This window comes from Pteropus medius, unplaced genomic scaffold, assembly GCF_902729225.1.
Source record: "Pteropus medius unplaced genomic scaffold, Ma_sr-lr_union100, whole genome shotgun sequence".
Taxonomy (NCBI): domain Eukaryota; kingdom Metazoa; phylum Chordata; class Mammalia; order Chiroptera; family Pteropodidae; genus Pteropus; species Pteropus medius.
In genome coordinates, this window is record NW_024342471.1 from 8,206,289 (window position 1) to 8,222,238 (window position 15,950).

Below are 15,950 nucleotides of genomic sequence, written 5' to 3' on the forward strand. Positions count from 1 at the left end.
CAGCAAATTTCTTCAAAATCTCCTATTTTAATGAAAGAGTGTAGGAATTTGCACTCCATAATATATCCATGTTTGTCTTATTATAGAAATAATCCTTTCAAATAATTTCCCCAAAATCTCTAAATAGAACATTGCCTAGGAAACCACTGCATGTGTGCCTGTACCTGCCGACCCAGGAAGCACACCCAGAGAGGGTGATGGCAGGACTAGAGCAAAATGACCCTTAATTGATAATTATCTCAAAGATTCTATTTTAAAAGAAAGTCAGGTGTGGTGAGCAGTATCTTCTCTTTGTTCTCAGTGGCTGCTAGTACCTGGGATCTAAGTGAGGTTCTCGAGACCTGGCTTGAGTTTCTCTTGGAAGGATAATGGGAGAAGAAGGTCTGATTAACATAAATTTTCCCTGGCATGTGAGAAGATCAGGCTTTAGAGAAGGGGTGGGCACCTGTCCCTGGGGGAGGAGGTAGTCTGGCTCCAGAGAGAGAGTTTGGGGACCTGACCCTTCTTGATTCCCTTAGTCCCACTGTCACATCCTCTCGTTTGCCTTAAAGTTCCCCATCCTAAAACTCTTCCTCAAGGTCCTGAGGAAAGTTTAGGCTCAGTCTGGCTTTGGGGAAAACCAAGCGACTCACAAAGATTCTCTGCCTCCTGGTCCCTTGGGAGTGGATTTCGCACATGGGAAGCCACTTGGATGCATTCCAGTTGATGCAGCATGTAGAATTCCCTGGGCTCATTTTAAGATGTAAAAATGCAGATATTTGAAAGTCTAAATAATGGTGTAATACATGCAAATACTCTAGTGTTTCTGTACTTAAAAGTAGCAAGTATACAGGAACATGGTACCTACTAAGGTTATAAACTGACCACTGTCTCGGACATGGCTCCTGGGTTTCAGAAATACATCTGCCAATATAACAAAGATGTGTCTGCTCCCAGCATTATGAAAAATTTCAAATATACAGAGTCGAAATAATTGTATATTCTTTATTTTACTCTACAACTTCTACAGTTAACATTAATATTTATCATAACTATTCATCCCATTTTTGGGTACATTTCAAAGAGCAGTTGCAGATAGTAGTACATACTCCTAAACACTTCAACATCTATATCATTAATTAGTTTAGCTTTTTTAGAGGGTAAGATTTACATATCGTGAAATGCACAAATCCTAAGTGTACCACAGAAGTGGCAAATGCATACACCTGTCAACCCAGCCCCCCACCTCAAGATCACATCATCCTTCCCCCTGAAAGCTCTGCTGCTTCCCAGCTACTCCACCCCTAATTCCCAGAAGCAGCCCCTGTTCTGATTCTCATCAAGTTTAAAATTCACCCTCCAAGGTACAGCTCTTGGCTGGGATCTCAGATCAGAGGCCTGCAGTTCTGGGACATGATTGCCTCAGGGAAAATGGAGTAGCTGCCATCTCCATTCAGCCTTTCCCTCAGTACTTGCCACTGTTTCTGGGAGTTGATGTTCCTCTAAGCTGGTTATCACCCTTCCCCAAAAATATGTTTTTAAAACACTCCAGAATTATAGCCTTTCTCACTTTTCATATGTTTGACTCAAACCAACTAATTTTGTATAGTTTTTCATTGAGAATCCTGAACTATCCACACCAAATTCAGGTTCTAGTGAAGTACTAGAAAAAAAAGAAATGGAGATCTTACAAATTCGATCATTTGCAGCAGGTGGAAGTCCTTAAGGTGCCAGACACATCAAATTGGTAGACACAATCCAGTGTTAATGAATTTTAGCTGGTCAATCATTCAACTGAGAAAGAAAACAAAACACACCTGAAGCGCCAGTCCTGTCGTTACATTAAACAAGTTCAATTGGATCAAAGAGCAACTTTAGTTTGGTCTCCCCCTGTCTAAATTTTTTCTCTGGGCCTCATTCTCCTGCCCCTGGATGGAATGTAGGGAAGTCCGGGGCTTTTTCCACTGATGGGTGATGATGTGTCCAGTCCAGTGTAACCACAAAACCTTTGAGCTGCATTTGGAGACAGAGGCTGCCCCTTCCCCAGCTTAGGCCTACTGCCAGCCTTGCCCTCTGCAGTGGAGGGGCAGGGGGGACCCAACTGCTTGGCCTTGGCCTTGTTTCCACACCTTACACTGTCACCTCTTGTCCTGTGTTGCTAAGATGGGAGAGGAAGGTTCATACTTTACCAATACTGCTGTGAACTGGCTGCTGGCACTCTAAGCCTGGTGTGTGTTTATAGCTGAAAGTTGAGCTTCTTGTATGTCTTTCATGAGTTTTCAAAGACCTGCCCCTTGGTCCCCCCACTCCCATCCCTTTGTTTTCCTCTCAACTGCCAATCCCTTACTCTGGATGATGCACTCTCCTTGGCTGGCCCTGGTTCTCAGAGTCTCCCTCTGTACACTCTCCTTCTGTTGACTCAAAGTAAAGAAGAAGCACCCCACCACCTCCCTCTGTGGGTGGTGAGGCTCACAGCACATCACCAGCTTCTAAAAATGGTTGTTTATCTTCCAGCTCTTTCATAGGCTAAAGATCAGGTAGAAGTCTGAGCTCACTCTGGTCCACTTTGTTTTGCACTCCAACGTTGGTCCTTCCTGCTCCTCTCCTTACATATGGCAACTATTGCTTTGGGGGTCACAGCAGAAACTAGTAAAAAAAATTACACTTTAACTTCCTAGTTTATAAGAAATAAGTTTTAAAAGACTGCCTAAAAGGCAAGATGAAGTAGGGAATTTCATTATTGTTTTTAACTCTTGGTGTTAAATACTTTTTGACATGCAAGACTTATTTAACTTTCAGGTACTAAGTTTTCAGATACATTTAGGAAAAACATGAACAAAAGTAGATTGCCTGTAATTCTTATTTTATAATTCTTTCTATACAGAACAATGTTTTATTCATTTATTCATTCAACAGTTAGTGAATGCCGAATACGCACTAGGCCCCAGTCTAAACACTAAGGAGATAATGACAAGCACTTACTTCTAGTGGAGATGAGACAGCCAATTAAAATTAAAAAAAAAAAAAAAAAAAAACCTGCTTGGGACTCACCGTGGACCAATTAAATCATAATCCTTGAGAGTAAAGCCCTGGACTTTATTAGTTTGTAAAAACTCCCCAGGTTTTTGTGACGTGAAGCTAGGGTTGAGAACCACTGGCATAGAGGTTTATATGGTTAAGAACAGAGGAGGCTATAACAAAAATATTCGGAGATAAGGGACTCCTGAAAGATTGAAAATACGAAGGGAATAAATTCACCAGAAGAGTTGCAAGAGAAATTGAGAAAAATCTCCCCCAAAATGGGAAAAAAGAATGGAAGAGAAAGTGTAAGAAAATGAAAGGATCGGTCTGAGATATTCATCATCTGATTAAGAGGAGTTCCAGAAAGAAAACAGAAGGAAATTACCAGCAAGAGTATATGAAAAATTTCCAAAACTAAGGACAAAAGTTTCCAGATTGAAAGTTCTGAGTATCCAAAGCAATTAATTTTAAAAAGATCCATGACATGCCCCATCATCATGAAATCTCAGACAGTGGACAGACACAAGCCAGAGAGTGAAGGAAAATGAGTACAAAGGATTTAGACATTGCAAAAGCACTGGACATCCCAACAGCATCACTAGAAACTGGAAGAAAGTGGAACAATGCCCTTAAAATCCTCATTAAAAAAATTATTTACAACCTAGAGTTTTATACTCAACTAAACTATTGGTCAAGTGTAATAGTAAGATAAATATTTTCAGATAGAGAAGGTCATTTGTCTGCCATGCACCATTTTTCAGGAAGCTATTGAAACCTACATCAAAATAAGGAAGTAAAGTAAGACATGGGATTCAGGCAATTTGAAACTCCAACATGAGAGACAAAAGATGAGAGACAAAAGGGATACATCAGAATGATGGTGAAGGATGCTGGGCAGTAAACCTAGACAGAATTCTGAATAGGGTTGGAGGATGTTTCCAAGAAGAAAAAATTGAAAGGTTATCTGATGCGTTCAGAGAAGAGTTTTAGCTTTGCAAGAAACTTAGGGATAATTTAGTATTGAGGTATGGAAAACAAAACAGGAATTGAAAAATTAAGCCAAAACTCCAGAAAATAAAAAATTGTACAATAAAAAGCAAATCCAAGGCATATCATGTGGCTTGGCTGTGAATAATAATTATGCAGGCAAAATACTGCAAACCCTGAATAGCAATCTAACTGCTGAGGGAAGGGAAGAGCGGAGAAAAGTCAAGAGTCACATACATCTCCTTCCATGGTAAGAACTAAAGAAATAGGAGGAAAACCATGGTGCTTAGAAACATGAAAATAATATCAGAAGGAACAGCTGCAAGTATTTAAATTGCTATTTCATTTTTTTTATACAAGTATTTGGGTAAAAACTGTTAAAAGTTTGCAATAAGCTAATGCTACGCTAGGTGCTTTTAGCCCTTTTTCAATGAAGTAACTGAAGAATGGGAGTTTCTGGAACTCCAGGGAGAATCTGGAGGGACAGACCAAGGAGAATCCATTGCAGACATGAAATATCTTTGAAGTCTCCTATCTTTAAAATTGTACACATAATTTGCATTCTGATGGCTCTGTAGAGAATGCAGGGCCCAGCAGAATCAGGAACACAGCCAAGTGAACCCTGCTGGTGGCCTGGATGAGAGCAGTATCTTTGAGGGGAGGGGATTCCCAAGGTGAGCATCAAGACTTACCTGAAGTGAGAGAATGGGACCTCAAGGGGACTCATAGGTGCTTGCCTGGGGTGGCTGGCTGGGCCCAGCTGAGCATCGTTGCAGTCAACACTTTTGCATCATCTTTTGCAACCAGGGGTGCAGCTGTGTGGTAAATTCACAGCTGGCTTTTAACCAAGACTAGGATTTTGCCAGGTTAACTCAGCAGAAGAATGAAGGAGGTAAGCACTTTGGGAAGTAATCATCATGATGGGCTGTGGCATTACTGTTGGGCAAGGAGGAAGTGGAGACAGGTCAGGAAGCAATTGATAATGAGAGGGTGGAAGCAGAAGTCTTGCTGGAATTCTGGTGGTCAGGGTGCCCCTCGACATGCGTGTGCAGGAGAGGTGCATTGGTGAGGTGCAGTCTAGTCTGAGACTAGAAAAGTGTGAGGCCAAGGCCAAGTGGAGCAGGTTTCAGAGGAGAGGTGACCTGGCAGAGTGACAGCAGAAAGGGCTAGTAGTGGGCAGATGGGTTTGAGAGTGACCTGGGGTAAGCTTGAGATGACTCAAGGTGTGGGCGGATTGGTGGGCGAGGGACAAGCCCAGTTGTGTCTGAGTCAGGCCGTGGTGATGGGATGGATGCAAGGGCAGGTGGGGATTAGCTGGAGGTGCAGGTATTGGGGAAGATGGTGACTCCATTTGGATGTGTTCAGTTTGAGAAGCCTCAGCCTCTGAGGCAACCTTTGTTCAGGACCCAGACCTGAGACCCAGAGGGAAAGTCAGGGGCTGGAGGTGGGGAGTTTGGAATCACTGTCATGTTGGAGGCACTGATGGTTGTGTACATGGACATGACCCAGAATGATATGAGTGGGCTGAGGAGAGCTGAGGGCCAAGGAAGGACAAGAACGCTGAGGCGCAGCTGGAAAGGCCTAGGGAGGCAACCTCTCCAGGTGACTGGCCAGCTCTGAGGGCTGGTGTCTGGGGAGGGCAGGGGCTGAGAACAGAGGAGGAAGAGAACCTTGCCCATCGTTCAGAGAGGTGGGTTGAAAACTGAGCATTCCCCTGACCACATAAAGAGGAGAGGACCGAGGGAGGGAGCCCCAAAGGAAGGAAAGGCCAGGTCCGAAACTGCATGTGGGAAGTGGAGTTGGTGGTCATGGCTTCCACTTCCCAGTGAGCTTCAAGAGCGAGGTGGGGCATCCCAAGCCTGTGGCTTGGAGACTTCTGAGTGAGTTTCAGGCCTTTAAATCTTTGGAAAATTCCACTTAGAGTCTGTAAACAGGAACAATCAATCCTTACTCAGAGATAATGTCCCTGATTTGGACACTGGGTCCTCCCAATGTTAGGCCCATTTTATGAGTGAGTTCACTGCCTTAAATAAGATACCACAGCCCCGTGTGGTACTGAAGTTGGTCCCTCTGATTCCAGGCCCTGTGTCCCCATGACTGTGCCCTCCAGGTCACAAACTGATCCTTAACCTCAGAATCAGGTTCTGTTCCTATCTCCATCTTGTAGATAAAAATATTGAGGGTTCAGGGGGAAAGAATTTGTTCAAAGTTATCCAGTAAGTTGTAAAACTAGACCGAGGTCTCTCTGCCATTGTGTAAAGGAGCAAACAGAAGCTCAGAGAGGGAACCTGCCATGGTCACATAGTAACTGATGACCCACACACACATACCTTCTGGCCAGGGGTTGCTCCAGCCTCTTGTGACAAGCCAGCCAAGGCCATGTCAGAGTCCCAGTCAGAAGCCCAGAATAGCAGGAATAGGGTGAGTGGGGACGGTGAGCTTGAACATGGGTGAGACACTGCCCTGAGATGACAGTTTCCTCAACAATCCCAAACAGTCCTCTCAGACCCCTTAGTGCCCAGCAGCAGTGCTTGGCCCATATTCAAAGCCTGCACATGGTCTGGAAAGGAGACTGACACTCTCAAATGGGCAGTGAGTGACTCAGGGACATGACATGTGTGGGCTCAGAGAAGGGTGCCTCAGCCAACGAGTAATTACTGAGCACCTACCATGTGCTACACTCTGTTCAAGTGATGTGATTCAGCAGGAATCAAACATAGAAAACACTGCCCTTAAGGGGCTTGCATGTTTGTGGGAGGGAGAAATAAAGTAAGATTAAAAATTTAAATTATATAGCTTATTAAACCCACAACGAGGTCCCACTACACACCTACCAGAATGGCTAAAATTAAAACAACTGGTAACACCAAATGTTGGCAAGGATGCACAGCAATTGGAAATCTCATATATTGTTGATAAGAATCTAAAATGGAACCATCACTTTGGAAAAAGATCTGGTAATTTCTTATAAAACTAAACACACATCTACCCCATGACCTAGCAATTCCACTCCTAGATATTTGTCCAAGTGAAACAAAATGAATATGTACACACAAAGACTGTTACAGGGACGTTCATAGCAGCTTTATTCATAATCACCAAAAACTGGAAACAGCCCAGGTGTCCATCAATAAGAGAATGGATAACCGAACTGTAGTACTTCCATACAATGCAAACTACTGGGTAATATAAAGAAGTGGTCTGACGTTTGCAACATGGATAAACCTCAAAAAACTTCATCGTAGTCTACGGCCATGCCATCCTGAACACACCCGATCCCGTCTGATCTCAGAAGCTAAGCAGGGGTGGGCCTGGGTAGTACTTGGATGGGAGACCACCTAGGAAGACCAGGTGCTGTAGGCGTAAAAAATAAATAAAAATAAGGGATTGTAAACTGACGAGGTCCTTGCAATCTGTGAGGTCAACCAAGGGTTGCCTCGCCTAAAAAAATTAAAAAAAAAAAATTTGTTGTGGTAAAGAAGTCAGACACAACAGATGACATACTGTAGACTTCCATTTATATGAAGTTCAAGGCCGGGTCAGACTAATCTATGGTGAAAAACTTGGAATGGTGGTTGCCTGTGGAGGTGGGGGTGGGAGTGGACTGGAGCAGGGGTGCAAGAGGGAACTTTGTAAAGAGGTGATGTTTGCGTTCTGTTATCTTGATAGGGGTTTGGGGTACACAGGTGTGAGTACTTGTCAAAGCTCATCAAATGCACACTTAGAATCTATGTTTAATTGTATGTAAAGTTTATCCCTCTAAAGAAAAAAAAGAACCAAAAATAAATACTGACATGAATGTGAAGGATTTAGGGATAAAGTGAATTGATATCTGCAACTTACTTTTTTTTTCTCCTTTTAAAAAAATTGAGATATAATTGACATATACCATTGTATTAGTTTCAGGTGTACGACATAATAACTCATTATTTGTATGTATTGCAAAAGTGATCCTCACAATTAGTTAACATCCATCACCGTAGTTAAAATTTTTTTTCTTGTGATGAGAATTTTAAGTTCTACTGTTTTAGCAACTTTCATATATACACTATAGTATTTCTAATCATAGTCACCGTGCTGTACTGTGCTGGATGTCATATCCTATGACTTATTTTATAACAGGAAGTTTGTAACTTTTAACCCCCCTCACCCATTTTCCCTAACCCTTCCCCCACCTTTGGCAATCACTAATCTGTTCTCTGTATCTGTGAAGTTGGATTTGTTTTAGGTTCCACATATAAGTGAGATTATGATCTATTCACGTTACTGCAAATGGCAAGATTCCCTTCATTTTTATGGCTGAATAATATTCCACTGTATATATTTATACCACATTTTCTTTATCCATTTATTTACCGATGGCCACTTAGGTTGTTTCTATATCTTGAGTATTGTGAATAATGCAGTGAGCATGGGGGTGCAGATATATTTTCAAGATAGTGATTTCACTTCCTTCAGGTGCTCAGAAGTGGAATTGCTGATCATATGGTAGTTCTATTTTTAATTTTTTGAGGTAACTCCATACTGTTTTCCATAGGGGAAATTTATATTCCCACCAACAGTAGAAAAAGGTTCCCTTTCTCCACATTCTCACCAACACTCGTTATTTCTTGTCTTATTGATAATAACCATTCTAATAGATGTGTGGTCATATCCTGTGGTTTTGATTTGTATTTTCTAGATGATTAGTGATGTTCAACACCTTTTCATGTACCTGCTGACCATCTGTATGTCTTTGGAAAAATGTTCAGATCCTCTACCCATTTTTAAAATTGGATTGTGTTTTTGTTAGAGTTCTCTATATATTTTGAATATTAATTCCTTATCAGACATATGCTTTGCAAACATTTTCTCCTATTCGGTAGGTTGTCTTTTCATTTTGTCGATAGTTTCCTTTGATGTGTGGAAGCCTGTTAGTTTGTAGTCCCATTTATTTTTTTCTGTTGCTGCCTTCGTTTTTGGTGTCAAATCCAAAAAATCATAGCCAAGAACCGATGTCAAGGTGCTTATTGCCCGTTTTCTTCTAAGAGGTTTATGGTTTTAGGTTTTACATGCAAGTCTTTATTTTAACTTAATTTTTGTGTACAGTGTAAGATAATGATCCATTTCATTCTTTGGCATATGGCTGTCCACTTTTCCCATCACCATTTACTGAAGAGACTGTCCCTGTTTTGTATTCTTGGCTCCCTTGTCATAAATTAGTTGACCATGGGTTTATTTCTGGGCTCTATTCTGTTTCGTTGATCTATGCGTGATTTTATGCCAATACCATACTGTTTTGTTTATTGTAGCTTTGTCATATAGTTTGAAATCAGGGAGCATGATGCCTCCAGCTTTGTTCTTTCTCACAACTGCTTTGGCTATTTGGGTCTTTTGTGGTTCTATACAAATTTTAGAATTGTTTGTTCTATTTATGTGAAAAATATTATTGGAATTTTAATAGGGATTGCATTGAATCTGTAGTGCTTTGTTAAATTTATTCCTAAGTATTTTATCTTTTGATGCAACTTTAAATGGAATTGTTTTTCTTAATTTCTCTTTCTGACAGTTATTAGTGTACAGAAATGCAACAGATTTTGTATATTAATTTTCGTATAATGCAAATGTTACTAAATTTCAGTTCTAACAGTTTTTTGGTGGGGTCTTTAGGATTTTTCTATATATAATGCCATCAGCAAATGAATTTTACTTCCTTTCTGAAGTAAAAAGATGCCATTTATTTATTTGTTTGTTTGTTTGTTTGTGCCTAATTGCTCTGGCTAGGACTCCCAATATTATGTTGAATAAAAGTGGTGAAAGTGGGCATCTTTGTTTTGTTCCTGATCTTAGAGAAAAAGTTTTCAGGTTTTCACTGTTAAATATGATGTTAGCTGTGGCATTGTCATAGATAGCCTTTAGGATGTTGAGGTATGTTCCCTCTACATTCACTGTGTTGAAAGTTTTTATCACAATGAATGTTGGATTGCAACTTACTTTTAAATGCATCAAAAAGATATAATGGGTAGATGGATGGATGGTCGGACAGACAGATAGTGATGAAGCAAATGGAGCAAGTATTAAGCATAGACTAACCGATGGGTATATGGGTAGTCATATTCGAGTTTTGTGTGCTTGAAAATTCTCGTAATAAAATGTTTAGAAAAATTATTTAACTTATTAATTTTCCTCTGGCAAAAAATTAAGCAAAGCACTGGAAGGGAAGTTAAAGAGTGACTGGGGTGGGGGCTGCAGTCTTAAATAAGATCATTCAAGAAGACCTCCCTGAGGAGACCTTGGAGATGAGAGTGAGCCACGCAGAGATCTTGGGAAAGAATATTCTGGGTAAAGGGAACGATAAGTACAGAAAGGCCCTGGGGCACAAATGGGTTCCTGGGGTTCCTGAAACAGTGAGGAGGCCAGCATAGCTGAAGCCAAGGGGGCGAGGGTGAGTGTAGATGAGGCCAGAGGAGCAGCGGGGAGGCTGATCCCACAGGCCTCATGGGCCACTGTTTAGCCTTTGACTTTTGCTCTGAATGAGTGGGATGCAGGAACAGCATGATCCAACGGGATTGCTTTCGTCAGTGTAGTGAGACCAGACTGGAGCAGGCAAGGCCAAAGCAAGGAGATCAGTGAGGAGACGACGGGAGTAGTCTGGCAAGAGATGGTGGCAGCTTTGGCCTGAGTGGCAGTGGCAGAAGTGGTAAGAAGTGGTCAGATTCTGGAGATATTTTGAATGTAGAACCAATAGTATTTGGGCACGGATTGGATGTGGAAGCGAGGAAAAGAAAGGAGTCAAAGTTGACAGATTGGAACTGGGAAGATTACATTTAGGGGAAGATCGTGGGTTCATTTGGGGGAGGTCAAGTTTGAGATGTTTGCTAGACTTTCAAGTAGAGACAAGGAGTAGGCCAGGATTTTAGATTCAGAAGAAATGGAGAGAGAGGATGAAGTCATGAGAGAAACCAGAGGACTGGAGGAGGGTGTGTTAGCCCTGCTGATGGGTCAGGTGAGAGGAAGAGTGAGCACAGACCTTGAGATTTGGGTGGTGGGCTCCTCCCCCACTGCAGCCTCAGCCCGGGGCTTAGTCTGACAAAAGAGGTGGAACCATTTCCCCAAGTCCATGCCCAACCTAGTTCTTTCCGTTACTCTTTTCAGCTGATTACACGCAGTCTCGTGCAACTTCGAGATTTGTCCACTTTAACACACACAGCTGTAGATCAAGAGTCAGCAAATTAAGGCCCTCGGAACAAATCTGTTTTAGTAAATATCCAAAGCCATGCCCATTCTGGTTGTCTAAGGCTGCTTCCACACTCTAACAGATGGTTGCCAGAGACCATATGGCCTGTGAAGCCAAAAATATTTACTGTCTGGTTTTTCAAAGGGAAAGTTTGCTGACTCCTTTTCTTTTTTACTAGAACAGTGTGTCATTCTAGACACAGGAATATACAAGATATTGAACATTTAGGTGCATCTCAATTTTTCACTATTATGAAAACGCTCCAGCGAACATACCTAACCATGTTTCTTTGGGCTCATGTGCACCTGGAAGTGAGATTGCTGGTTTGTATGATACAGGCATCTTCAGTTTTGGTAGATTTTGTCAAATTGTTCTCCAATATGGCTGAAATGATTTACACTCCCAACGGCAGTATGAAAAAGTTCCTCTAAAACTTTGTATCGTGTTGTCAAACTTTATCAGTTGGCAATCTTATATTGTTTGTAGATTCCTTTGGTTATTCTGGCTATGGATGATAGTTTTGCTCTTTTCCTTGTCTTGGTGCTCTGGCTGGGCATAGCAGTACTGTATTTTGTTCAATGAAAAAATTAAAAATTTTGTAACTGGCTTTAAAGGGAATAATGCTTAGCATTTTACCATATACTATGGTGTTTTACTGGTAAGCATGTTTGCAAGTTTAAGGATTTATTTTGAGAGGACTCACTTAGAAAACCAGTTGAACTAGTGGCTTTTGAGATATATGGCTAATCAGTATCTATTTCTTTTTCAATTAGTCTTGGCAAATTATCTTTTTCTAGAAAATTGTCCTTTTCATCTAAACTTTAAATTTACTAATGGCATAAAGTTTAAAATCTTTTTGTCATTTCTGATATATCGAGATAGTTATGTTCTTTTTGCAATTAATGTTTACTGTATTGATCTTTTCAAAGATCTAGCTTTGCTTTGCGGTCTACACTAGTGTTTTTGTTTTCTATTTCATCAATTTCTGCTCTTTATTATTATCATCCTTCACTTTCTTTGGGTTTACACTGTTATTCCTTTTTAAAATTGACACTGCTCATAAATTTTCCATATTACTTCTTACCTCATACAAGGCTATAAATCTTCTAAATGCTGCTTTAGTTGCTTCCCGCCCCACCCTGAGTTTTTACATGTATTCTCATTTTTGGTTTGATCTAAATAGGTTTCATTTCTATATGATTTCATATTTGAGTAATACATTTTTTTAAGAAAAATGTTTAAATTTGGAGCTTACTTGGCTCGTGTCTGTGGTCAGGGACTGTTGTATGAAATGGAGTAGTTGGTATCTGTTGACTAATTTCTCAGAATCTAGTAGTTAAGTCTTTTTTTTTTTTTTTTTTTTTTTTTTGGTAAATGTTTCCTATGTGCTTGAAAGTAACATATTGAGTTCAGGGTTATATCAGAGTCCATTGATGAGGATTATTAATAGTATTAAAATCTTCTATATTCTTTTGGCTGTTTGGTCTATCAGTTACTGAAATAGCTCTTAAAGCTCCTACTATGCTGGAGGATTTGGCAATTTTTCCTTGTACCGAGACTTTTGCTTTAAACACTTTTTGACTTTTTTTTTTTTTACCTCTAACATACAAGTTCAGAATTGTTATGTCATCCTAGATATTGTTCTTTTAATCATTGTGGTGACCTCTTTGTCTCTAATAATGTCTTTTGCCTTAAAGCCTATTTTGTCTGATTTTTCTATAGATAATCTTTTGGTTAGTTTTTCTCAAGTGTACTTTTTTCCATTTTTTTTACTTTTGATGACCTAAGGTTTTAAATGTCTTCTTGTAAACAGCATAGAGCTGTATTTTTTTGTTGTTGCTGCCAATCTGATCATCCCTGTTTTAATAGGTGAATATGAAACATTTTCTACCTCTGGTTTTGTACCATTTATATACCATTCTTTTACTTTGCTTCCCTTTTCATCTTTTCTGTCTTCCATTGTATTTTAATATCCTTTTCTAACCATTTTTCTGCATTGGCAGTTATACTTCCTATTTCTATTCTTTTAGCGATTTCTGTTAAGTGTCTGAAATACGTACCTGACTTTACAAAGCTAGACGATTATCATCTTTATCCTCCTCCTCTCAAAAAAATCTTCTTAGAATACTTGAACTCTGATTACCCCCTCCAGTCTTACCTGTCACTGTGTCCCATGCTCCTTGTTTTGCAACCCACAAATTAATCATCACTATTCACGTGCCAAGTAAGTGCATGTTAAATGACTTATGTGTTTCCCAGTTTAGTTGCTCACCATTTTCTCACCTAATTTCTTCTTTTAGAGTTCTATAAACTCACTACAAAGTGCCTAGATGCTTTTATTTTTATTTATTCTGCTCTGGATTTTATGTGAGGATCCTGGTCTTTAATCAATTTTGGAAGCTCTTCTTCAGGAACTGCCTCTCCATCTTTCTTTTCTCTCCTTCCGGAATTCTGATTGGCCGTGTGAGTTCTTCTCAACTTTAGGTCACTTCCTCTTTTACATGTTCCATCACCTTGTTTCTCTATTTAATCACTTCTGATTATCCTTCAATTCAGAGAGATTCTCTCCTGCGGTGTCTAATCTTTCTTGCCTCATCCTTTGAGACTTGAATTTCAATAGTTTTCCGCCAATTCTAGAAATTCCTTTTAAAATCTGTGTTCCTTTTTAGTATCTTGCTTTTATATTTTAATCTCTCCCTATCCCACCTTTTTCTCTAACCATAAGCTCCAGGAATGAGAGGAGGACTTTTGGTTAACTGCTGTTATCCTCAGCGCCTCTGGAACTAAGAGACTCTGCGTATGCACTGTCAGATGACAGTGAAGCAGGAGCAGAGGATGCCGAGCTGCATCCTGGCCTGCGATTTTCCCGCCGCCTCTGGAGCTGCGAGCACCCGGCTTTTCAGTCTCGGCTCAGCCTGGGCCTGGGGGAGAGGGGCCACACAGGCCATGACGTCACAGGACTGTGACGCGCCCTGGGCGCCCCCGCCCTTTACAGAGCGAGTCGGGGATCCAGGCTCTCTGCGCCCTGACGTCACGGTCTGGGCGGGCGGGTTTTGCGTCGGCCCAATGGGAGCAGCGCACCGGCCTCCCCTTTAAGGAATGTTGTGACCTGACGTCACCCAGGCGAGTTACCTCCCTGAGCCTCCGCCGCCGGGCTCAGCGTGAGCCCCGGAGCCCTTGAGCGTGAGGTGCGGAGCCCCTGAACCACAGCTACATCCCTACGCCGTGCACCTCGGAGCCTCAGCCTGTGCGCCCTGCCGGGCCCGCGAGATGCCCTCTGACCGGCCTTTCAAGCAGCGGCGGAGCTTCGGTGAGGCCCAGCGGGCGATCTGCGGGGAGGGGGGGTGGGAGGCGCGACCGATCTGACTGCTGCAGGTGACGTCAGCCCCGTGACGTCAGGCTCCAGCTGGACCCCAGGCTAGGCGGCAGGTTCAGGCCTGGGCCGGGACCTGCCCAATGGCCCCGGGGGCGGGGGCTCTGGGGAGGTGGGGCCGGGGTCCGCCCCTCTGGGACAGGCGGGGCCAACCGTGAGGAGGACCTCGGCCCAGCCTCACTGCCAGCTCTCCCTCCACAGCCGACCGCTGTAAGGAGGTGCAGCAGATCCGCGACCAGCACCCCAGCAAGATCCCGGTGAGTCCCGCGGCCCCCTAACACCCCTGCAGGGCCCCAGGTCCCGCCCCGGGCTCATGCGTCCCCCTCCCCACCCTGTTCCCAGGTGATCATCGAGCGCTACAAGGGTGAGAAGCAGCTGCCTGTCCTAGACAAGACCAAGTTCCTGGTCCCAGACCATGTCAACATGAGCGAGTTGGTCAAGATAATCCGGTGCGTGGGCGGCAGCTGTCAGAGGGGTACTTGGGTCCTGCTGGGGTCCGGCGGTGGGCCGGGTCCTTCTGAGAAGGGGTGGGGGAAGGTTGGGAAAGATCAAGGTCAGGGCTGAGGTCAGTATCGGGTGAGAGCCTCTGGAAGGGGCTGGGATCATCTGGGGGGAGTCCGGGCTCTACCCACCCAGCAGCCAAGCCCCTCACACTCAGCATGGCCTCCTGTCCACCTCAGGCGCCGCCTGCAGCTTAACCCCACGCAGGCCTTCTTCTTGCTGGTGAACCAGCACAGCATGGTGAGCGTGTCCACGCCCATCGCAGACATCTATGAGCAGGAGAAAGATGATGACGGCTTCCTCTACATGGTCTACGCCTCCCAGGAAACCTTGACTTCTGAGCCAGCAGTGGGGGGGGGGGGGGTTTGGCTTGGGAGGAGGGGCCCTATCAGGCTCTTAGCCAGGCTCCTGGCTCCTGAACTGAGCTGCTTCTGCCCCTGGGGGGCTGGGCGGGGATGCTGCCCCTTAGGGGGCACCAACCACTCTGACTCTGTCCTGGGTGCATCCTGGGCTAGTCATGCAGTCACGTTAGGGTTGTCCCTCTGGGTGCTTGATGGGGGAAGGTATGGAGCAGCCCCGCCCCCGCCCCCAGCACCCCTGCTGTCTGGTTTATCTTTTTTTTAGTTCCTGCCTGTCTGCCCCTCCCCCACCTGAGGCGCTGCCCCCTGCCTGGACCTACCCTCTCCCGAAGGACTAGTCCCCAGCTCACCTGGTCTTGAATGGATCTGTGGTCATTGTCCCTCTGCAGAATAAAGATTGCTCAGGCCTGCCTGGCCCTTTGCCTCCAGCTGCTTGCGGGGTGGGGAGGGGTGCTGGTGGGGCTGTCCCATGCAGTTTTTGGCTCTCCAGTGCACAGACTTGTGTTCTGTGGAC

The 15,950-nt window shown here is 43.3% G+C and overlaps 1 protein-coding gene and 1 non-coding gene across 2 annotated transcripts; both read left to right on the forward strand.

Annotated features, from left to right (window-relative positions):
* The first annotated feature begins 7,231 nt into the window (after positions 1-7,231).
* Positions 7,232-7,350, forward strand: LOC120603989 (5S ribosomal RNA). The gene has a single exon (XR_005653246.1). It is a non-coding gene; the product is annotated as a 5S ribosomal RNA (ribosomal RNA).
* A 6,927-nt stretch (positions 7,351-14,277) lies between these two features.
* Positions 14,278-15,852, forward strand: MAP1LC3A (microtubule associated protein 1 light chain 3 alpha). The gene is made up of 5 exons (XM_039864137.1): positions 14,278-14,513; positions 14,778-14,833; positions 14,919-15,025; positions 15,257-15,425; positions 15,702-15,852. The coding sequence occupies exons 1-5, from the start codon at positions 14,474-14,476 to the stop codon at positions 15,729-15,731; spliced, it is 402 nt and encodes a 133-aa protein (XP_039720071.1). The 5' UTR covers positions 14,278-14,473; the 3' UTR covers positions 15,732-15,852.
* The last annotated feature ends 98 nt before the right edge of the window (positions 15,853-15,950 follow it).